Raw genomic sequence first — 25,627 nt, forward strand, 5'->3', positions numbered from 1 at the left:
GTCTTTGTATTGGATTACAGGCTGCAACGGTGCCGGATGCGGTTACCCTGGGGCTCCTGCACACAGTAGCGTTCGGTTCACAGGAACAGGTGCCGAAGACGTTATAGACGAAGAGGATGCCCTTCTAAAGGACACGATATTGCCCGAGGGCACAGTGGCTACGTATTCTTGCGAACGAGGGTTTGAACTCCTCGGTCCTGCGCGGAGACAGTGTCAGGTTGATGGCTCTTGGACACCGGAAGGGGTTCCATTTTGCGGTAAGTCCATATATTCTTTAAAATTTACGAGAAAATGTTATTTCTTCAGTAGCCATTATGAGACATAAAATTGTATGAGGATCGAGTGAAAAATATGTTCTGCCTATTTCCTATTATGTCATACAATTTATCAAATGTGGGTTGTATAAAAAGTTATACAACAATACTAGTCCACCATAGAAATGAAAGTTCTTACGTTTTGTGTTGCAACTGCTCGGATGTTCTTGCATCTGTTTGTTTGTATTATATTTTTGAACAAGTAGAAGTAATTATATGAAAAAGTTCTACAAGTGATAGATTCAATTCTTCGGTTATTTTAGACGATAATTTGTCAACTAATAGTATTGAAGAATTGACGAGTAACAATTTGTAAATTATTGAATTCCCTTTTATAATGTCGCAATTTTATACCAAATCAGATGGAGTAATTTGAAATTTGTAAAATTCCATTTGTTTTATTTTTATAAAGTTTTTATTTGTTTTATATTTATAAAGTTAATCATATTCAAGAAACTTTCTAATATTCCAGCAAATTTAGGTTTTATATATCACTTGTTATAAAGAAGAATGGAAAAATAAGAATAATTAAATTATTTATATTTCACTTAACCAAACTATTTATTATTTAACTTTTAAAATATAGCCTATAAATGACATAGGTAATTTCTGGTCATCTATGACTTCTAATTATAAGTTACATCTCAATAAGAGTTATTAAAATTTTAATATAAGATTAACAATGATTATTATTTACTTAGCAATTCTTTGAAATAAATTTTTACTTTGTTCAACATATTACATTTATTTAAGTATTAGATAGATTAGGAACTGGGTTATGAATTCTAAATATAAGAAGTTAAATTTCTATATTTTACTCTATCCTCTGTAATCTCAGATTTGGTCGGACTCTCATTTTTTTCAAAAATTAAAACGCTTCCAATATTAAGGAATATATAGATTACAATGTGGTGAATGTTTTATAAAATTTCAATATAAAGGATTAGGCAGTAAATTGCAAGCATTATTTGTATTATTTACCCATTAAAGTACTTTAATTTTTATAAAACTTGGGTACATATTCTTTGAACTGGCATTTTTACACGTAGCTTCTTCGATTCTTTGTTCGTTTAAGAATGTTAGTTCCCCCAGTTTCTTCTCTTGTTAGTGTTGCGTTGAAATGTAGGAATCGTAGTGTTCGATGATTTAAATAAAAATGCGAAGAGAATATTGTATGTAAAAGACACGGTGAATAGATTGCGCTGATAGAAAAATTCTCGCACGAGTCGTTGAGATAGGTGTGTAACGGGGAAATACGTTCGCGGATGTGGGCTTAAGAGAAAGTTTGACGTTCCGAGGAAACTTATGCGTACTTCCGGTCACGCCTGTATGAAGTATTTCACCGCGTTACGAATTGTTATTTATGAAACATAAAATTGTATTAAAACGTAATGACCATATTGATATCAGAGACTTTTGTTTTTAAGTAAATCTTGGATATTCACAAATATTATAAATTTATGATGTCTTTAATATTGTAGAAATTAAATTCTGTTTGTAATATAATATTTTACGAGCTCAAAGCCATTCTTTGGGTGAAGTAATGTAATGACGTTTAACGATGTATCATTGTCATGTAACATTGCATTTTACTAATAATTAATTTGTGATTTCTAAATTACTATTATTAATAATTAACGATGCTGAAATTATTTAAATGACAAATAAATATTTTTATTTTATTTATTTATATTTTAAGTATTATAAATAGAAAAATTAAAATATTCCAAATCCATGATAATTTACCTGAAATATGAAGCATTTCGCTTTTTTCTTTTGTGAATTCTTTGTTTATAACACACAATATGCATTAGTCATAAAATGTCATGAAATAGACTAACACATCTAATAGAAAAATTTACATTATTTATTTATTCACACATTATATCATTTATTCTCCACTGAAAGCTGACAAACTTGTTTAATTTTCCACAATATTGATAAATCTAATCAATGATAAAGTATTAGACAAAAGTGAATTAATTGGCAGCGCAAACAAATCAAAGATGACGTGTTTGAAATAAAAATTAAAGCATATAGATAGTGGATGTTTTCTTTACGCTCTTGAAACAAAGGGACAACGCAATCAACGTTATTCCTGTATTAAAATAACTTGTATAAAAATATAAAATCTAAAATATTCGTATGAAGATGTAAAAAAGAAATTTAAAGCTAAAATTTCGGAAGGCGACTAACCTGATTCAGCGTGTCCTTGACCGAGGAGACCGACGACAGTAGAAGAAATGCTAAAGATAGTGGGGGTATTACACCGTTAAGTCTGAACCTGTTACCTCCTAAGAACGCCCGCGGCCTTCTCAACCTGGTGCGCATTACTGACATAGGTTCACCATTTCGTCTTTCCCGGTCCAGCTCGAATTTACTTCCTCCTCCAACGTTCCACTCTTTCGCGAATACCTTTCAGGTTAAAGAATTGCCGAAGAATTGCCGAAGAATCTTAAATATGTATGACATTGAATGCTAAACATTCGAAGTTTCGATATACGAGTATCTAGGAGAATAAAATCGCATTCCTGAACGATATAAATTGAGTGTAAAGAATGTAATAGAAAATACAAAGATATATAGCTTCCTCGAAGCTGAAACGCTCGTAGAGGATTGGATATGTAAATAAATGACCAAATTATTTGAATAGGTGATGATTTTCTTTAGGATGTATGCAAAGGATTTCCACAATTTTTTTTAATTAGAATAATTCACAGGATAGAATATTTCACGGTAGTTTATGCGATTTATTTATAATGGAAACAATTGGAATGATTAATGGATAGAACGATTTTTTCGTAAATGTCTGATTGTAGCAACAATCTGTTTTATAATAAAAACAATTAGCATTAATTAAAAGACATTTAATTAAAAGCATTCTATTAAAAATTATGAAATGACGACTTGCGTTAGAAACCAAATTTAACTGTAAATTTTCTGTTTCTTAAATTCTTCGATCTAAATTACTATAAATACCGAGTAACTTTTTGTAACTTTTCTGTTACAAATGTTCGATAGAATTAAAAAAGAAAGAGACTGATGAGCCTGAGCTGATGGGCAATGAAATTTTCGTTCTTTTTCTTACAGTTTTTAAGACAGTATGAAATAGAAGGTAATATAAAAACAAGAGAAATGACATGGAACGTTATACAACGTTATAATTATAATAATTATACAATTATATTGTGTCACTTAATGTATTGAAATCTTTAGAAAATATCTACGTTATAATATTTTGGAATATATACCTACTGTTAAGAAGCAAACTAAAGGATTACGCAATTGAGTGACATCGTTGTTTGGTTTACGAGTAGTATATTAAATATTTAAAATAGATATTATACGCACGAATTAGCATGTTTTTCTTTCGTCTGATAGTTTATTTTTATCAAAAGCAATTAATTTGAATGACGTAATAAGAGGGCTGAAAGCGTTATGATTACAATATTACATATAATAATTCTTTTACTTCTTCATACCTAATATATTTAATTTAAACGTATAACTATATTAAAACATATGATTTATTCAATTTATGAAGAGATAATAACCTTAATATATTTATACAATATCAAAAGATCAGTTTCAACATGGGTAATTGTTTGAAATTTAAATTTAAAAAAGCAGAATAGAATAATAGCATAAACAGGATTATAATATACAATAAATACAATATATGTATAATGATAGATAAAATATATGGAGTAATCGAAATAAAATATAATGTATGTGTATGTATTCTGATAACGCAACTTTCATTCATATTATTCGACGTGCGATTTATGGCAATATATCTAATTGAGAAAACCAAAGAAGCACTGTAAAATATTCAGATGTGGGTCGTCATAAAAATTAGAAGTACATGATTCCGATACGCTTCAACTATCACAAGGACTGTCCTCCACCTTATTCAGCTCATTTTTGCAGTCGGAAAGGCACACAAGTACATTCCAATTACCAGACTATTTCTAATATTTAAAACGTAAATGATAGTTAATTATCGTTAGATGTAACAAACCGAACAAAAATGAAAATAAGTAGCCTTTCGTCGTACCTATTGGATTAATCAACTATAAATTATCATTAGACCCGCATAAATAAATTAAAAGTCTATAAAGCGCAAATAATCGATGAAGCATCAATACACATAGCTAAAGTGTGTCTCTTGGAAAGTAGTTCCATTGCGAATCCAGGTCCCCATTAATCCGTTTACCGTTGCTAAATTCTATCACGCAATTTATGCCTTGGAAAAACGTGCCAATCTTTTGAATTGTTCATAATGCAAGCATTGTATTTCTTAGAAGCAACAGTAGAATGTGTTGGCTAATGCTTTCAAGCATTGATTACGAGCGAAGAGAATCTTTATGTCAGTATCTTTGGTAAGGAACAGGTTTTTCTTATTAACTGGAAAATCTATAGTTAAGTACGTCGAAAGAATTTACAAATAATAAGACAGTAACTGATTGCTATTTTCAGCTTTAATTTCTTGTAAACTACTTAAAAATTTCGCTTAATACGATCGATGAATTTAGAAGTGGTTGCTCCTAACGGTAATTTGAAAACAAGAATAACAACTGGAAGAAATTATTAATTTATGTTCTAAATTTTCTACTTCTATTTGACATTAATATTTATAGAATAGTTCAACAAAACTGGCCTCCTATTATGTGAAAATAAAATTACTATCCGCAGAATACTGTGCCATAATTGGTTCGGATAAGATCCCACTGTAGAATTAATTATAGCATACGCATTTAGAGATATGTAGCGATAATTTCAGAAAGAATACAGACTTTTAGAGTAACTTTTTATAATCTTGTGAAAGATCGTTTATTAAAAATCATCACAATTTAACTCCATTTGCTTATATGTATTATATATTATACGTTTATAAGAAACACCACGTATCTCATGATGTAATTTATTGTTATAAATTCTTAGATAAGTAATATCATTTTTCGAGAATTTTCACTATACTCCACTATAGATTAAGATTACACATCAAGTTTGCCATCGTATAACATAATGAAGTAAAAAATTTTCAGTTAAATGCGAGTAATGTTTGTAAGATTATTATAAACATCTTAATGTACATTTTTAATTGTTGACAATAAGTAATAGATTATTTCATTCGTTTCTATAAAACATATTCGATTATGCGTAGATCATTTTCAAACATAGTTAATATTATAACAACTGATTGATTAGTATTGTAATTAACCTCACTGTAAGTTTGAGAATGTACAAAAATTTCCTGAAGTAAATATCGATTGCTGTCTGATTTTTATTTTTATACATATGATTACAAGTATCGTAAGTATTAAAATAAATATTGATAACAGCGGAATGTTGGAAGTCCTTCGTGAAAGGATGGATGCAGTTTAGAACCGGAAATGTCGAAGAATATTGATTGCACAGGCCTCGATTCTGAAAGCTTCGAGGCTTTCACACGATCAAACTGGCCTCCATTTCCAATTACATATATACTTGTTTCACTATTGCTTGTTTTATACCTACATACACATATATGAACATTTTTAATTAATGTCAAGTAATTGAAATTTAAAATAAACTACAGATTTAAAGAATGTGAAAGAAAGAGGAGAAGATCGATGTTAATTTAGTTTTGATAATGTAATATCGATAGTTTCGAATACATTTGGGATACGTTCTTCAATACTATTAATATAATGATACGATATACGCTTAATTATCTAGAGAAAACTGAGAACATTTCTATAAATTGATATTTTTGTGAACACAACTAAAAAACAGTAATTTGTTGCATATTTTATGTATTTTTACATATTGCAGCCATCATATTTATCTTTTTAATCTATAAATTTCCCAAAAACACATGAAAATCCGCAATCTAATTGTAAGCACTAATTTCCATCGTTGTATCAGTATCATAATTAGATATTTAAGTACTGAGTTTTCTAAGTTCATCAAATGGTATTTCAACTGAGGGAAAACGTACCACTTTGGTAATTTCAATCGGTAGACCTGAACAGTCAATGAAGCGATAGTTAAAGCTTAGTTGCTATCTTAACTGGAGAAAGATACTAATTGGAGCATAAGGATTTTCGATTTTTCAACTTCATTTATTCCGAAAGTTAAGCTTCGGTTGTTTTTAAATTGATAATAAAGCATCATCGGCTATACAAAATTGTTTAATTATTTATGATCAGGAAGATCAGAAACGAATAATATAAACATGTAATTTATACTATTAATTTACAGAGTACTACTTTAGTAACAACTTAATAACTAGATTTATTCCTATAATATTTGAATATTTTAGTATACCTAAATTCTTTATAAAATGAACAAACAGAATTTTATCTTCGCTAACAGTTTCAATAATCGCGTATTAATATATATGTTACATAGACATTAACAGGAGCATACTTTTTCAAATTATTTTATAATCCTATTTGTATCGATATTCATCACCCATAAGCTAAATGATATAACATATGAATTTCACAAACATTATAAGCTAAATGTTTGGACTTTTATTATAGGGAAATAATTTATAATTATCTTTCTATTCAGTTTCGTTTCGTCAAACGCGTACCTTTATTCTAACTTTTGAACATTTTTTTAACGATTTATTATCGCGGTACTAATCACGCTCTTGAGTTTTTATGAAATTAGAAGCATATATTAATTTTTATACAATTTATATTTATGTTATTCCTCTCGCAAGTATGTTAATATGTACGAGTATGTCACTAAAATATTGGCCTTTTTTAGCCACCGAACAATATCAAAGGTAGAGAATCAGCAAAAGTAGATTTATTATGTGGTTTCCTATGTGTAACCAACGATATAAACCTCCTTTACATAGCGAACTAGCTAATTTCACAATGACATAACTTTTGAATGAGACTCGTAACAGTATCAAACAGCCACTATTATTGCCATTCTTATTTCTGACAGACAAATCACGTACACAATCCGCCTTTTTTGACGAAATGTATAGTACTTGTTATGAGAAAATAGCTGGTTATGATTAATTTGACACGGTCCCGTTTTCATCGCAAATAAACAAGCAAACAAATTCAGAATCTCAGCGGGAAATTGGTCAGTTAGCGTTTGAGTTGCAGTTTCTCGTAATTTTCTGCCAACCGCAAAGGCGGATTGCCACTTACGCGCTTATGCGTGAACTTGACTTTTCGAAGGTAAACTTCTGCACCGTTCACCACCAACTGGATGCGTAATCGCGCTTATACCGTAATTTTAACTGAATGTGAAAAAAGGAAAAGAATACCAGCCATTCCATCGATGCCATTCTAAACATATTCGAGTCACATTACATTTCTTGCTGGTTGAAGGATAACTTCATAAGATAGGTATTTGTTTATAATTTTTAACATTGCAAAATTGATCTTTTATTGTAAAAAAATTTTGTTTAAATACGTTGAAGCTTTTATAATAAAATTGAAAGAAGGCAACTAGATCCGATTGTATAGTTTCTGAGATACTGGTACACTTAGCTTCAAAATATTTGACATATGTAAAACACGTTTGAAACTCTTAGGATAATCATTATATCTGTTGGAAAACTAGAAAAATTTAAGTAATTGGCATAAGAAAATAAAAAACATCTTTTGCGGATATAAGTATTATAAAAAGAAAGAATCTGTTATATATATATATATATAAGTATCTATATCTGTGAAGGATAAACTAATTAGGTTCCGAAAAAATTCCGCATCGTGTGGAACCATAGTATACGAAACGAAGAATTAATGCAAAAATGATGATTAATGTCAACAGTTAACAAAAGTTTATATTCTACTCCTTTATAACCGAGAGAAATAATTAATAATTTTAAATAATTAATTTAAAGTATTCAGAAATCTGGCTGGTTTTTTATCTGAAAAGCTTGGAGTTGCTGCTTCTTTATAGCAGAAGAATTGTCAAATGTACGGAGTTAACACTCTACGAACTAAAAATGGATTAAAAATTTCAGTATTCAAAAATTCCAAACGCAAATATAAGATAACACGTCGCACTTGCTCGGCTAAAAAACGTCGAATGACAGTGTCTGCACTTAAAAGTTCTCATTATGTTCCTTTTTGTACGGATTTCTTCAATTTCTCCAATTCTTGAACCGTGGTAGAGCGAAATTTGTAGAAATAACGTTGTACGGGGGTTTTCCCAATTTTAAAACCGTGTTAATGCGAATCCGTGTTGTAAGAACACTGTCTTATGTGAAGGATATCTGTGCTGGTATGTCACCAATGTCAAATTTTTTATCAAAAGTTATCAAAAGTTTTATCAAAAATAGGACATTTACCCAAAAGTGTATATTTGCATATAAAATTAATATAGTTGTATAGTACCAGCTACGGTACTAAGTACTAATAGTACTAATACTAAGTATTAGTTAAATAGTATTAGTATCAGTATAAATAATGATAGTATTGATAATAGTATTATTTATATACTTAATAATAATATAATTAATAATAGTATATATAATGGTATTAATAATAGTAAAATAGTATTATTATAAAGTATAAATAATAATATTAGTAATAATTAATAGTAATAGTATTATTATAAATAATACTAAGTACTAATAGTACTAATACTAATAATAATAATAGTACTAAGTTTTGGTTAGTAGAGTAATAGCGGAGTATTAGTAAAATTTAATATTTTACATTAAGCTTTAGTTATCATTGCCATTCTTATTATTTGTTTATTTCATGTAATAGAATATTACATGAAATAATTTCTATTTCTTAGATTTGTTGATATTTTAAATAGATCTTTCTTGAAATGCATGATAATCGTTTCTGCAAAATGCATTGCAACGAAACTAATGCGCTGATGACGCAGTTTCGTTTCTACTAGTTATCAAGTAAAATCACGTTTTTGCATCTCTGGTTGCAGTGTGTAACTTTTACGCCAACTTTCACTTGTTTTCTTTCAATTTTTCCATCCGTAAAGGTACTAATCATTATCTTTACATCTCCACCATGACAGTTAAATGCTGGTATCCTTCATTTGTGCTTTTGCAGACCGTTTTCCTCGAATTCGTAAAATCGCATTAACCGTATTTACGAGTGACACGAAGCAGCGATATTTTCTATAAATGTAAAACGTTAATCTGTTATGCTAATCTTCGTCATTATCTACAAGATACTTTTTAAGAAACATGTAAAAATACCATTGGGAATAATATTGTATTTGCAAGTTTTTACGTATTTCATTAAATGAGATGTTTTCTCATTCATTCAAATAAGTTTATTATGAAATTAACTATAATTGTATGCATTATGCAGCTGCTTTTCATCCTTTTCTTATAGAAATCTTGTTGATTAGAAAGTCTAAAATTTTGTCAATTTGTTCTTCGGGTAGAAACCAGGAAATATATAAATTTTTATATCAATATTCATGCATTATCAATATTTACATATCAATGCTTTATGTCAATGCATATCGATATTTTAATGAAATTTTATAAAAATATAAAACATAAAGGAAATGGTATATGCATTTTTTTCAATGCAGTACATTAGGGATAAAAATACATAAATATGGTTTGTGTTTTATAGTGATTTATCACATTAAATATATTAAGTAAAAAAATTAGTTTGTTGAATGAATTTAATATGGTGATGTCATACTGCTTATGTAAATATTATATACATCTTTATATATGTAGATCTAATATAGTACCTAACTATATGTGTATATACATACATTTTCAAATTTTTGTTATTAATTAGTAACAGAGATTAATTCATAATTATTATATTAAAACTTAACATTTTTACTGTATATTAGCGAGAAGAAGTATAGAAGCGAGACAATTATCATTTTCCTCCTATTTCATATTTTGTTATAACTCTTTCATACATTTTGTAACAACGTTTGTTTTGTATATTGTGTGTGAAAATATCATTTTCATATTGTCCCTATTATTTTTAGAAGATCATAATAAGGATAGAATAGATATTGTACCGAATATGTATTTCTCCTTCTCCTTTTTGTATATTTTCTCTTATATTGTACACTTTATCTCTTTTCGGCTTAAAATTAGTGTAACAAGATATAGAAGGGTAAAAAATACTTTGATAATTAAAAGTTAATTAAATAACAACATATTTGATACTCGTATAAGACGAATATTAGATACGCTTTGTATTACCAGATATTAAAAATTTGCTTTTTATGCGAAGAATTACGTTAATAAACCTATAAAAGTTTGCCAAGAACTTCGTAAATTTTAATTTACTGATATTATGCGTTACGTAATAATACAGCTGGGGGAAAAGATAAGTGGACAATTAATGGAAGTCGGTATTAATAAAGTTTAATCGAACTGCGATATTTACTATTACATACTTAATTTTTAATTATTACATCTTTGCAAACATCGATTATTTAGTAAATAATTAAAATTAATGTTTATACTTTTATGCTGTATTAGCTGTATTTAACGAAAATTAATTGGTAATTATTTCTACTACCTGCCTGTCTAACTGTATATAAAGTGGAATATTTATTTAGATTTTCTTAAAGAAATAAAACACCACAGAGTCATGATCATCCTCGCATTAATTATACTTTCATATTAGAAGATTTACGATTAACATTCTCTATGCTTAAACTTACTTCGTGCATAGAAGTAGAAAAGATGTTCGCATCATGCATACGCGTGACCACTAACTGTGACGTGATCATCAAAATTGAACAATTACAATCGATCGATCATGGTTCAATCGCTTGAACGCTTCTTGGCATGTAAATCGTTTATATCTGTATTATAATCGTTAATAGAATACAAATAGACTACTCGTAACATAAATATTTAAATAATGCACGTATAGATACGTGATTTGCGTAGAAAATGACGTAGTGATAATTGTTGGTTCGCGGGTGAGCATATAAATTCAGAATTCAAAGCTTCATGTAAAATATATACATGTACTTTATTTCAAGGTTTTAAAAATATAATTTATTAATATAAGGTGTGTATGTATATTTCTTCTTTATTTTTATATATAATTGGATATATGCATATATGCCTTAATAGTGTTTTATCTCATTTAAGTCATTGCATTATAATTAATGAATTTTTAATATCGTTAATTGTATATAAAATATGTTTATCTGTTTAGACATTTAATTAGTTCTCAATTGTATTAATTTGTATTTAATATCTAATAATCTATTACTTGTAAATAGTTAATCATTCGTGAAATGTTTGCCAATACATATACTTTTTAATTATGTCATCACACATGTCATACAGTTTCCAAGTTTCAGAATTCATTTTCTTAAGCTTTATTCATTAGGATGATATTTTAGTGAATTGAATTAACTGCACTTCCGTCGACTAAATCCAGTTATTTGAACGTGAATTCCAATTATTTGGTCGAGAAATCATAGGTAGAAAGAACCAGTGAACTATTACACACGTATATTAATTCCAGTTATATTAACTATTTGTCTGCAAACCGCTCGTTGTAATTTTGATGTGTTTCCTTCTTCAGAATAATATGATATAAATTCAAAGAATAATTAGTTATAATCGAACCAAATCGAGTAGCGCTAAAATACGATACATATTTAAGTTTTGTTGATGACCTTAGTTAAAACAGGAATTGATTAATAAAAGTGAAAATGAGAAATAAAACTTCATGGAAATAAAGGACTTTTTAGAAATAATAAAATTCAAATACTTATATGAACACAGCTTTAAAGCAGGGAAAAAATTAATCTAATCGATTTAGCTCAAATCAGGATGACTATTGGTCAAGTTTAAAAATGCGAATAATATCGGCTGAAATTTAGTAAATATGTATCATTGGATGAGATATAAAATCTGAAATATAGAATCTTAGTTTTACATACCTATACATATAATAATTTTTTACTGATATTAGCCAAATTATTCGGCAATTAATATAATTAATATAAGTATAAATGATGTATATAGCTAAGGGATAGATATATGTATGTTTGTATATATTAAGATCAGAAATGATCAGTGAGCGAAAAGAAGACAATCGACTCCTTTTAAAAAGATTTTAAAGAATGTTAGTATTGGTTTGGGTTAGATCAATGCTGTCGCCAACACGATCCAGAATTCTAGAAACAATGAAAATCTATTGTAGATACGATATAGAAGCTTGTATCTTCGCAATGCGTGACTCTCCCAATCTAAGATTTTATATTTCAGGCTCATTATTTCGTCTAATGACATCCACAAAATTTGGTCTCGATCGACCACTGGTGTTATTTGGGATTTTATCTAATATATTTAACGCGAGACAAAAAAGTAATCTGTTATCAACATTTGATATTGGAAAAATTATACAAATTCACATAAAACCATTGTCATAGAAACTTATTTTCTAAATATAAATTTCTATGAAAAATTATGAATATTAGCCAGTAACATAAAAATCAAAATTCGCGGCCAGTAATATAATATGAAGAAACAGAAATATTCAAATCACATCTTTTTCGTATAGTCTTTGCATATCAATAATTTACACCATATATCACGTACAGCACAGTACGCATACGTACGTATTACTTACTATATTACATAAATGAATCACGCGAAAGAAAGAAACAGGAAGTTTCGAAAACTTCACTGTACTCACGTGTTCCACGTCCAAAGAAGTAAATAAACGTCAATTTTCAACAATAAACGTACTGTTATATCTGAAAGATTTGAAAAGGCTCGGAATTCAATAACAGGAATCGTTTTCCTTTGTTCTACGCTCGATCAGGATGTATCAACAAGTGGTGAAGCTGTTGATCGTTTTCTTCGATCTAACGTATTTGAATAACATGGCCGTGGAGATGAAACCTTTCGTAATAATCCGTATAAGAAATAACTGTAAATTATGACGTATCCACGTGTGTGTCGAAAGAATGCGTGTGGGAACGCGTGCGACGTGTACGCTAACTCAAAGGAATCGGTATGTAGGTTTAGGTCGAGAACGCATCAATTACACGTTCTCTGTGTAGTCTACCTGTTCACAGCTGCGCCCGGATAGAATGTAGATTGACTTCGTAATCAGATACTTTTTTAAATTGGCTGCTTGAATGTTTCAGTAGTTGGAATTCCTTGGCTTCGTGATCGACTTGCCACCTTCAATATTCACGATTATGTGCTCTATCGAAAGCTTCCATCGAATTTGATTATGATATAAGGTCTCTGCCTTAATAAAAACTGAAACAATAGGTTTCGGTAAATAGGATATCCGTCAAGTGGCTGCTAATTTGTCCAATGTGGTTATAAACAGTTTTTAAGCCAGCTACATTTGAGAACAGATTATTTAACTCGTTATTAGTGGCGTGATAAAGAGAGAAAGTATATCGTGTGAATTAACAGCCCGGTGAACGTAGTTTTTTACTGGGATATGACATTTTAAATGGAAAGTTCGTTCGGCTAACGTTAATAATTTCGCTTGTAATTATCCTAATTAAATAATCATATTTCTGGAAATTAATTTTATTTAGTTCTTATACAATACCTCCTTACTGATTAGAGTAATTCTAACGAAAAGTTATTTGAGTCAGTTTCTTATTTTTGATATGCTTTCTTGCTAGACTTAAAGTACGTAATATTTTCTCACTCTCTTATTGTTATACCAGGGACTAGTGATATTTTGTAACATTAATAGGTTCGTGCAGACTTTAAGATTGAATCTCAAAAAGTGTTGAAATTAGGCGATTCAAATGACGCCAGCTTAATATACTCTGAATGTTGTCCGTAGTATCGATTCATTGGAAATGAATGGAATCCTTTAATGATTTCTTTCGCCGGATTTACAGGAATGAACGAAAATATTGACACAGATAGCTCTATAAAATTCTATACAAATTTATGTACAAAATGTATTCTTTAAACTTTCGAGTTTGGAGTTTAAATACATATATTACAATTCATCATCATTAAGTAGTTTTGCAATAAAAAATACATAATAATTTATTTTTATGAAAACAAAATTTTTATCATTGTAGAAACTGATTTTAGAACTATTTTCGAAAAATAATGATTCTGGTAGTATAAGATAGAAACGATCATCGAAACAAAAGTTAAATAATAACAACAACAACAACAACAACAACAACAATAATAATAATAATAATAAATCAAAATGAATAGCAATTAACTCCTAGCCTTATGATCTGTTTTATGGCTACGCTTGCTAGATCACTTCTACATGGAATGCTGTGACATTAATATGAAACATATAACATAACTTGAGTTAGTTAACATACTATAACTTGAATTTAATGACTTTTAATTTTTAAATTGAAGTAAAATTTGTTTTATTATTTATGTGTTTTTCAGTTATAATCTATTATGAATGTGACTGGGTAATTATTATAAAATAAGCGGTTGGATTATTATTATACTGGGTTGTTATTATGTTTATTATAAAATGTCTTATTATCAGAACTTGTTTTATGTAGTGATGGAAGCCTTTGATGAATTATTGTATTGTGTACTATACTTATTTTTAATTGTTATATTTGTTCTAAGATTAGACAAATTTAAATAATCGTCGTAAAATGTCGTCATAAGTAGTTAATGTAAATTAAGGAAAAATTAAGCTTAAATTAAGCAATTAAAAATATTTTTCATATTAATATAAAAAATTCTGTGTAGAAAGAATATCTATAAGGAATAGAGTATGTCGATATATTAACAATTCATTAAAAAATTGTATTACTTATGTATTTTTACTACAGTATTTTTATATATACAGTACCTTTTCTTAACTTTATTTTATTTTAACATCCTATTACCATAATCATATTTGCTAAATTGCTTTATTTTACTATTTAACTATTACTTAATAAGTTCGGAATTTTGTTTCTTCGTATTTAGAATATTTTACAAAACTTACACAAAAGTATTTTGTAACATTTTTTTTATATTAAGTATAAAAAAACGTGTGTCGTTTTAAGAAAGGGAGATAGACGATTGTATATATAAATCTTGATCTATTTGGAAGTAATTAGTATGTAAGAACCAGTATGCCACTATGACTGAATTTAGAAAAGCGTTCAAGGAAAACCCTTCTTTGTCCCTATATAGCGTTAGCAGATAACATTTCCTTTTTAGATTTCTTTCACGTGCAAAAATAATGATGTTGCTTTAAACTACCAATCATACATTTGGTGTGTTAACAACATAGAAGCAAATTCATATAAATTTACGAATTTACGTGTCAATATATTCCATCGATAATTATAATTTATTTTTATCATTTAGTAAAAATGTTATTGTTGTGAAGCGTTTAAAAACTCGAATAGAAATTTACAAATCTTCGATGGTAAATCGATTTACTTAAAATGCAGCTAAAAAGTCGATACAAAGTATATGGAGCTGAAGAAGATGATATCTTAAAACAGTTATGTATTAAGTTATCATGCCGCAGCTCATAACTGTAGGTATAATTATATTGTAACTCATCGCTTTTTATCTAAGATATTTAAAACTTTAACAGTTAGGAACATGGTATGGTTTGTAGTGCAAGTAGTATAGCAAGTAACGTTATAACAGACTTGTTTTCTGACTAATATCTTCTGCACAATGCATTTGCTGTCTCATTCATACATCTTCAATTGTTCTGCAAGTATATATTTTAAGGTCGTGGTAACAGATTATACTCATGAATCCGTAAAAATGTCTTGAGACAATGCTAAACAATAGTCTGTGATTCAATGTTAAGACATTTACTAAATTTTATCTATGCATGAAAGAATCGTATCAGACATTTAAGCTACATTTTAAGCAAATCAATCTTTTCAACATACATCGTACAAATATATTTTTAATAATATTTATCTCAGATATTGTTACTCATAAAAGTATGGCACTGTTCATTTTAGATATCATTACTCACTAAGCTACAAAGTTATTTATTTTATACATGTTTTTAGTTGTTAAACTATTAAAATAAGAACTGAAGTTATTAAAGCATTTTATTTGAAATATTGATACTGAGAAATTGATGTTTTTTATAGGTTTTGCAATCTATCACTTTTATATAATATAATCAAAATCTCAATCTTCTCCAATATATTGAATATCATCAATTTTACGTCTCTACTTTTACATTCACTACAGACGCCATTAAAGAGATTCTCTTTGCGACACTGTCTGCGACTATAATTTCTTGCTGTCGCTTGAATAAATTAGCGACGCCGATTTATAGGGGTCGACCAGGATTAACCTTGATCGCGCGAAGCAAAATAGGCGTTAAATCTTCTACAAAATATTTATGATTTTTATTCGTCTTCTACAGTTATGATTCATATCGTACTATTATACTAATATACCAATTTATTTTCGTGTGATATAGTAACATTCCATTGAAATAATTTTAGTTTGCATGATTTAAGCCGACTTGCTAACTAAGTACAAGAATAAACGCTGATCATAGTAATATTCTACAAAATATACACTACCATCTTTCTCAGTTTAAATTAACTTTTATCCTTTCTTTCGTCGTACTTCATTTTAGGAAATTTCATAATTAGAAAGATAGAAAAAGTAAATAGAATTGACATCAATGTCTCTACTTGACACCCACGAAGTTATTTATTAACTTCCAAAACATACATTTTTTCATTATATTTAACATTTCTAGGTTTCAAGCTCTCACGATGGTACGATATAACATTAGTTTCGCGGGAATAATCGCGTAACTTGCAGTTGCACTTTGTACCAACGTTTCGTAAACATTGTAGTCTATTTCTTTAGGCTAAATCTGAAATTTCTGAGACCCAGTTACACGTGCAACAGGTACGCCATTTACTATCAACAGCATTTACTATCGATTTACATAAAAGAGAAGATTGGCAAGTTGCGATGTGATCTTTAATTATAATTCTATTTATAATTAACACACTCAAACTAACACACTCATTTCGCAAGTTTGTGATTTTTTTAATCTAAATTAATGCGAAAGTACTGTTGGTAGGAAATCCTTATTGTAAAAATAATCAATATCTTATCTATATTTTAGTAGCTATTAAATAAATTCACGTATATTAATACATAAAAATTGCGATGCGTAAATAAATATTCTGAGGTATTATTCTGAGGTAAACTGTATTTAATTACAGTCACTCAAAAGTCATTCCATTTCTTATTGAAATAGAATGCCAAAGAGTTTTATTGAAAATATAGTACGTTCTATGCCGAGTCGATTAAAAGCTATATTAGTATCATTTTATAAGTTGAGAAATAAATACATTAATACGCTTCATAAACATTCATTATATAAGCTTTATTTAACAATTAAATGGATACTGTTGCCATTTGGTAGTATATTTATATTTCCTAATGCAGACATAACATTTATTACATTATGTATTCGAATAAAATTTATACAATTAGAAGATAAAATATCAATTTAAACGAATAAATACACAAATTAACAAATGACCTACTTTTGCTTTAGAATCTTCATACACTATAACTTGAACGGTTCAGTAACGTATGTAGATATTATTTTACTATATTATTTATACAAAGAACAAGATTTATATAATATTTTATATAATCAATAGTTATATAATCAATATAATCAAGTAAAATAATATAATATAAATTGGCAATTTCAAAAGTGTTATTCTATTTGAAAAAAAAGAAATTTCAAGAATTAAGTAAGAATGGCCTTTCTATAAGATCTATAAAGACTTTTGTTAAAGATTAAAACATAATGCAAGTTTCTAAGGTAGATTAGAATATAAATATCTGACATACAATCGAATATATAATGAGTATATAACATAATGTAAGTTAATTAAGATACAGTAGACTATGCAACGGATATGTAGGATAATGTAAATTTCTAAAATAAATTAGAATGGAGCGGTTGATAATGAAACGAGCCGTTCAGAAGCCACATTGATTAACGCCATAAATTGAAATGTTCAAGAAAGTGATGATGTTGCAAACGGTATCGTTGTTTCTCAAATCTAGATAAAAAAATTCACCATTATTGATACGATTTCCTTGTAACGAATGAATTTATGGAATTAGTACGTTTCTCTAAATTGATCTTGAAATTGTCAATAATAAATTAAGAAACTAATAAAAAGTTGAATCGGAAATATGGAAATGGATGACTGGTTGGCGATACAAGGATTGACCTTGATGGCAATCAGGCACGCGGCAAAAGGGACGATCTCGTTTCGACGCCGTATGTGCGTGGAGGACTTACCGAGATCCAGGCAATGCCAGTTAGCGCCGATAAAATTCTCACGTTACGGTACAGTAAAACTACCGCAAGCCCGGTAACTTCTTCGCGAATGTGCACCGCTCGGCGAGCACAAAAGTTTCCGAACAGCATCTGCGTGCCGTCTGGCTGTTCACCCGTGCAATTTGCCTCACGCCCGACCTTCTTTTTACTTAATGAGAATGGCAATGAGCCCCTGGGATTTTCTCAGAACCTTGTCGCTCGCTCCGTCGTCCTTCGGGCACGGTGACGAGTTAATCATATCTTAAACTTTGTTCGCATTAATTAAGTTACTTGCATTTAGACGATTTGCATGTACTTCATGTTTCCATAAGTCAAGTTATTTAACTTGAAATCGCTTGAGTTCAAATAATCTGATTTGCAGTAGGTGGCTAACAGAAAATGAGCGAGTACTTAACATTATAACGAGTATCAATCATATAATATGCGCCGAAATGTACCATTTATAAATCATTATAATTAAAATGGAACGATGAAAACAAAATATATAATCATGTTTCCACCATCATGTTCAATGAAAGTTAACATTAACTTGTAAAAATAGCTAATTGAAATCTATCATCTTGATGGGTTTTATTGTTTTTATGTTAACTATGTCCGTTAGTGGCGTCGATAATGTGTAAATCGTTGTTTAATTTCCTTTTCATCAATAAAGAATTGCGAAAGGAAGGAGGTAACAAAATTCATAGATATTCAATTTTTCACTTTTCGACGTAAAAGCTTTGATTTCAAAAAGCTTCGTTGCAAAAGTTTGCTTATTATTATTATTATTTAGTTTTCTTTTACTCAAAAAATGGAAGAGGCTGGAGGAATATTATGAAAAGGTTATAAATAAAATATTTATAATCTCTTTTTTGTTGAAACAGAATTTTTAATTGGAAAAAGCTTTCCTGCAAAAGTGTGTAGAAGTTGTTGACCGATCCTATTAGAAAGGTGTTGGAGTACAAAGAACTAGAAGAACCTGTACTCAAAATTGATCATACATCTACACAACTAATAACTATAAACGAGAAATTATAAATAACAATATGTTACGTAGTTTCTTTTACGTGAAGTGAACTTTAACTCCATTTGATAAGATGGAAAAATGCTATTCAAAAGACTTTAAAACGACACAGGTTTACATTAACAAAGTGATTTCAATTTACTTGAAGTCAGATAACTTTGTAATTGTTAATTTTGCCTTTTCTAAAGCGAGTGAGCTTTATATATACTTCATTTTAGGCATGTACATAATTTATGTTAAATCTCGTTTAGAACAGTCAAGTCACTTTGACAATCACGGTGGCAATTATATAATTTCAATGGCTTGAAATGAATTTGATTTAAGATTCTAATATTTTGCTTTTGAATTTTTTAGTTCAATTTTTCTTCTCTTACATCAATTCTTCTCAATACATCAGAGAAATTTATTATTTGGAAATATATAAAAAGAAAAATATTTTTCTAAACACAGAAATCTAAACTTCAAGCGTAAATACTGAGTCGCTCGAATTCAAGTAACTTAATCAATCTGAATTAATACGATTGAAAATAACGTGTTGTTCAGATTCGCAGCTGTGAATGCAGCAGTGGATCAGCCAACAATTAATTCTATTGTAATACTCCTGATTAGTTGTCTTCAATACTAGGGGATAGCGGAGAATGAGTAAGGGGACGTTGGACATAAGTATTTGAGAACGCTCGTTAGTATGTAGGACGTTAATTAATAATGTTAAGTAGATCAGAGCATGAGATTGCGAACAAGAAGATTCTCTCTATTTTTAATTCTACTTTCGATGTTTTACTTTGTTTTTGTTTATGGGTAATGTGTATCTAGTGTACGTAATTATTCTTTGGAACTATTGGAAATGTTTTCAATCTATCATAAGATTATTACTTATATGAGCTTCAATATCAATTTTAGTTTTCATAATGGTGCCCCATATTGTTATAGATTTTCAAACGGTGAATTGATTAAAATTCATTTTTAATTAAATATTGATTACTTGTAATAATATAATATTATATCTACTTGTAACAATATATTCTTAGACGAATGAAATATATTATTAACGACTTATTCGTATCGATGAATTAAATTTTTCGTGCACTATAGTTAAAATTGTATTTAACTTTTTTCGTTACTACTTATTTGTAACATTTTCTATTTATAGTTATATTTTCTACAGTAAATGACTATATTTTAAACATATGAATCCATTTAAAAAATTAAGATTCACATAGAAACAACTACATCTGGCACCGCATAAAAAATGTATTCGGTATACTATCGATATTTGGTAGATACTCATACGTTACCATCACCACATAGGTATTACATATATTACCATTCGTTATTGTTTAAATTCATTATCTAAATTAAACAGTATCGAAATTATATCAACATTCACAAGTTAAATAATTGGAGAAAAAATTGCATACTTGATGAAACGTAATTAGAAGTAGAAAGACATCAAGATCATCAGATTTTTCTTTAGAAGATTGGTTAGTATATCACAGATCGGTCTTAATTTTAATTGAGCTGCCTATACAGTTGCCACTTTAACTAATAGATTTAATGCAGTGAACAAACGATCTGGTAGTCACTCGATAATCGTCAACATCGGTTAAAATCAGGTATAACTAGTTTTAAGCTATATAAGAGCCTGTAGTAATTATGTATGGGTTAATGTAACATTTTGCACATCACGAGCACGTGTTGTAAGTACCGCAATTGGGGCGGGGCATTGTGCAGTGCATAGCACTGAATGCAGTTCGTAGCTATGAATGCAGAAACCGCATAAAAGATGCGCAAGAAAATACTAAACCACTCTTCCTGTCGCGTGTCGCGTGTCTCGTGGTTTATTATTTCATCCGGTCGACGAAATCCTTCAATGGAGTTTTTAATCTTTTCACACTAGCCTTGCGTGTACTTCACAAATTATCAACTAACTTGATAATACATAAATTTGTTTTCACAATTTTAGTGCATTGTATCGTTCTTACAAAAACAACACAGATTATATACATATATATATATATATTCCTAAAAAAGACAAATTTCTCTCAACGTCTACAAAATTTCCACTCTCAAATTTACTATACTAAAAAAGAAAAATGAAATCCTTACATAAACGGTATTAATTAGGTCAATTTATGTATATAGTTAGTATTGAAACAGAACAGCTATGACCACATTAACATTATACATCTTTCGTCAGGGAATTCATTCTCACCCTTAAAATAAATTTTCGAACTTTTTGCTAATGTTCAAAGTGAAATTAAGTGAACAACGGCTAAATGAAAAATTGTATTTAGATTCGTTCCTAACATCTACCACCTTTTTTTTTTTTTTTTTATTACAGTGCTAAATGTTGCCGGAGGTAAAGCTCCTATGCAATCAAGCAGCTCAGATGGTGGAATCCCGCAGCGTGCTGTCGATGGCAGCAGTGGACAAATTTATACCCCTCAAACTTGCACCCTTACAAGACCAGAGCACAGGCCGTGGTGGTACGTGAACTTGCTCGAACCATATATGGTGCAACTCGTGCGGTTGGATTTTGGCAAACCATGTTGCGGTAAGTAACATAAAAGTCATCTTTATATTAACATTTATTTGCGCGTTGTCGACTATTACTTATAACATTAGCATTTCTAGTAATCAATCGGCGATTACTTTTTATTATTTCATAGAATAATAAATTCTATCGATGTTTAATATTTTTAGAAAGATTTGTTTGTTTCTAGTTATTTGTTTAGCTGTGTCATTGATATATGTAATATATCGTTAGTGACGTAAAACGTAAATATATTTTTATGTTTTCGAGAATATCAATCAGATATAAATCTAGTGAGATTTTTAATTTCGTTCGTAATATGTGCCATTATTAACAATAATTACTAGAATATTCGCAATGTAACAGCAAAGAATGTTCTACTATTTATTCACGTTCATTGGTTTCGGTTTATATCAAGATCATCTTTTATTCTTAATATAGAAACAAGATGCTAGTTGAGGCCAAGTTCTATTCTTGTCCTTGATTAATGCTCATTGTGAGTTATGTTTCTCGTTTTTAAACGGAAGATTTCAATCGTTACGCTTTGTATTTTATCTCATGAATCGAGTTTTATAATACATAATTGCTGTTGCTATAAAAATTCATAAAAATCTCTGTACAACTTCAAAGATCCCAATGTTTTTAATTTTATACAAATGAAACTTCAAATTAATATATTTTGATATGAATAATTGTTTTATCTGAAAAAAGTCGTTTCATTTATTTATTTCACTATACGAAAATCTCATACCTAGCTGAAATTTACTAATCAACGAATTGAAATATTAAAATATCTTTTTCTGTGAATTCCAACGAAGTAGACCCGCAACTGTAAAGAAATTGTGACTTGTGCTCTACGAACATTTCAAATTCGAGTTCACATGTAGTTTTATATACGTTTTATATGTTTAAACTTGTACAATATAAAAATAGATTTTTTGTGTGTCATATTGTATAAATATTAACGTTTATGTATATATATGTAAGATCGTAAATCTTGGGATAATTCAGGTGAACGATTCTGAAGTTTGAAAATCGAGTTTTATTGTGAAAGTAATTAGATAAAATACAAAAATAAACAACAATTGATATCCGTCTATAACAACAAATAACAATAAATCACATAAACGGGAAATAACAAGTTCTGTACAATGTTTACCTGAAAATCGAGAATCGATTTTCAACGTCCTGAGCTACCGATCTTTCTCCGTCAGTCTTTAAAATTTTAAATAATTATTCTGCGCTCTTGTCCGTCCGTTTGGAGAATGAGTGTCTCTCGAAAATGGCTGTCCGTAAAACATAAGAGGGTCTGTCCGTGAAACAAAGAAAGTCGTGCTACCCGTAAAACAAGAGTCCCTATCCCACGTGAATTCTAGGGAGTTTACATTATACATACATATATATATATCAGCAACAAATATATAAAACAATACATAAAAGACACAGGCATAAACATAGAAATTTATAAAGTATTCACAAATGACTGACACTTATGAACACATAAAAATTTGAAAGCAAAACAAGAACGAGAAAAGGCAGTAACAAGTAAAACGTACCTATTAGTAGTGGACGAAAATTAGATTAGCAATAAACGATTTAATATGCGCGTTTCCTCGTTTCACCGTTAAGTTGAACGTTTACTAAAGTTTTCTCTAAAAATAAGAGAATTTCTCAGTAAAAATAGAACGCGATTAAGTAGCAAAGGTTTGAAGACTATATCAGAGTTAAGAATAAATCACTTTGATGAATCGTTAGTGAAATGGATCAGAAGACGCAGAGAGCTGATACTTTAGGCGATCTACTGGACAGTAGAGTTTAATCCTTCTAATACGATGGAACGCCACTTTCATTTCAATGACGCGATCTCCCGGCTTTCTATCGATAAACCGGCATCGCCAGCCAATTACGGGGTAATAACGGCGCTTTGTGAGCGAAAATTTTCGCGATCCAATACTCCGAAGGCGAGCGTAATAACGAACAAGGCGAGCATGAAATACACCGTTAGCGTAAACGCCGCGCCAGATCGACACTTTCATTCATGCCGATTTAGATTTTATCTTTTGCTACAATTTCCAGGCCATTGTACCTTGCCACAGGCGTAACTATCGATCCTCCCCAAATTGAGAACTTATTATACTACGACGATGTACCTACATAGTATTGTAGTGGTATAGTAATATAATTTAAATGTTATTCAATTAAAGAAAAATATATAGTGGTTTCTTTCCATTTTTCTTTTTTTTTTTTTTTTTTAATTCTTATGTTGCAAAACTGTGAATTTTTGGTTTTAATCTTTTGGTTTTAAGAAATTATGGATGTTATAGAATTAACAAATATATTTTATTTTTATTTGAAGAAATAATTATTCTATTTTTATATTATTTAGATTTCATATTTATATATATTTGACATGTAAATATAAAGATTTGATGGAAAATTTGATAAAACTGATAGATATTAGTTCTTATTATCTTTCTCAAAGTTATATATATTTTCGTGAATATTTTGAATTTTATTTATTTTATATATCATTGTTTCTTGAAAGTATATATATATATATATATATATATATATATATATATATATATATACTTATATATATACTATATATTATATATATACTATATATATATTATATATACTTATATATATATATATATATATATATACTTTCAAGAAACAATGATATATAAAATAAATAAAATTCAATATATATATATATATATATGTCGGAGATGAAAGGACACCGGGCCCCCTCGTTGGAATTATTTGGAAAAAGCCTCAATACTGTAGCATTTACGAAATAACCCAGACACAGTCATTCGAAACTTGAGACAATGAGTTTAGGCTCGAGGCGACAACCGGTCGTCAAGCGTAGCCACGGTCACGGGATGAACGTTCCACCTAACAGAGATGTAAAGTTACATAGCTTTCCTTTAAAGAATTGGCAGTACAGACACTTGACAATAAGACAGCCAATTCCAACAGCCCCGCAGCTCGCCACACACAGACCCCATTCTTTGGGCAAGATGATCGCCAGATGCCGATGCATCGTTTACAGTTTATGTTCAGATAGCGTGAGGAACCGTTACAAATCTTAGAACTTAGTTAACTAAAGTCCTTCAGATTGACAAACAGTCTTTATTCTATCAGCCTGTAAATCTGTCACCTATTGCGGGAAGATATGGGAAACCTGATTTGGTCACGTACCAACACAAATATGGACGCCTCCCTCCTGATAAAAAAGGGAAGAACACGACGAGGCGTGCTTCTGGTAGAAATTCGCGAGAGAACCCGGGGCACCCCCCTCCAAAACGTAAGGCTGGCCACCGTGGAGTTTTTAGTCAGTAAGAGTCCGACACTACTCGACCGGTGCGATGCAACGGCGAGTATCCATGAGGATTTCTCCACGTACAAAAAAAAAAAAAAAAAAAAAAAAGATTTGGTCACGTACGACGCTGCTTGCTAGGAACTCTCTCTCAAGGGCGGCTAGCATCCTTTTCTA

At 29.5% G+C, this 25,627-nt stretch overlaps 1 protein-coding gene across 1 annotated transcript in view; it reads left to right on the plus strand.

Moving 5' to 3' along the window:
* The window catches only part of LOC132904600 (uncharacterized), a 75,146-nt gene that overhangs the window by 21,806 nt on the left and 27,713 nt on the right, over positions 1–25,627 (plus strand). Inside the window, exons 2-3 of the mRNA XM_060955249.1 lie at positions 21–257; positions 21,931–22,143. Coding sequence (XP_060811232.1) covers positions 21–257; positions 21,931–22,143 — 450 coding nt within the window. The remainder of the gene's footprint in view (positions 1–20; positions 258–21,930; positions 22,144–25,627) is intronic.

The sequence above is a fragment of the Bombus pascuorum genome, chromosome 2 (genome assembly GCF_905332965.1).
Source record: "Bombus pascuorum chromosome 2, iyBomPasc1.1, whole genome shotgun sequence".
NCBI lineage: Eukaryota > Metazoa > Arthropoda > Insecta > Hymenoptera > Apidae > Bombus > Bombus pascuorum.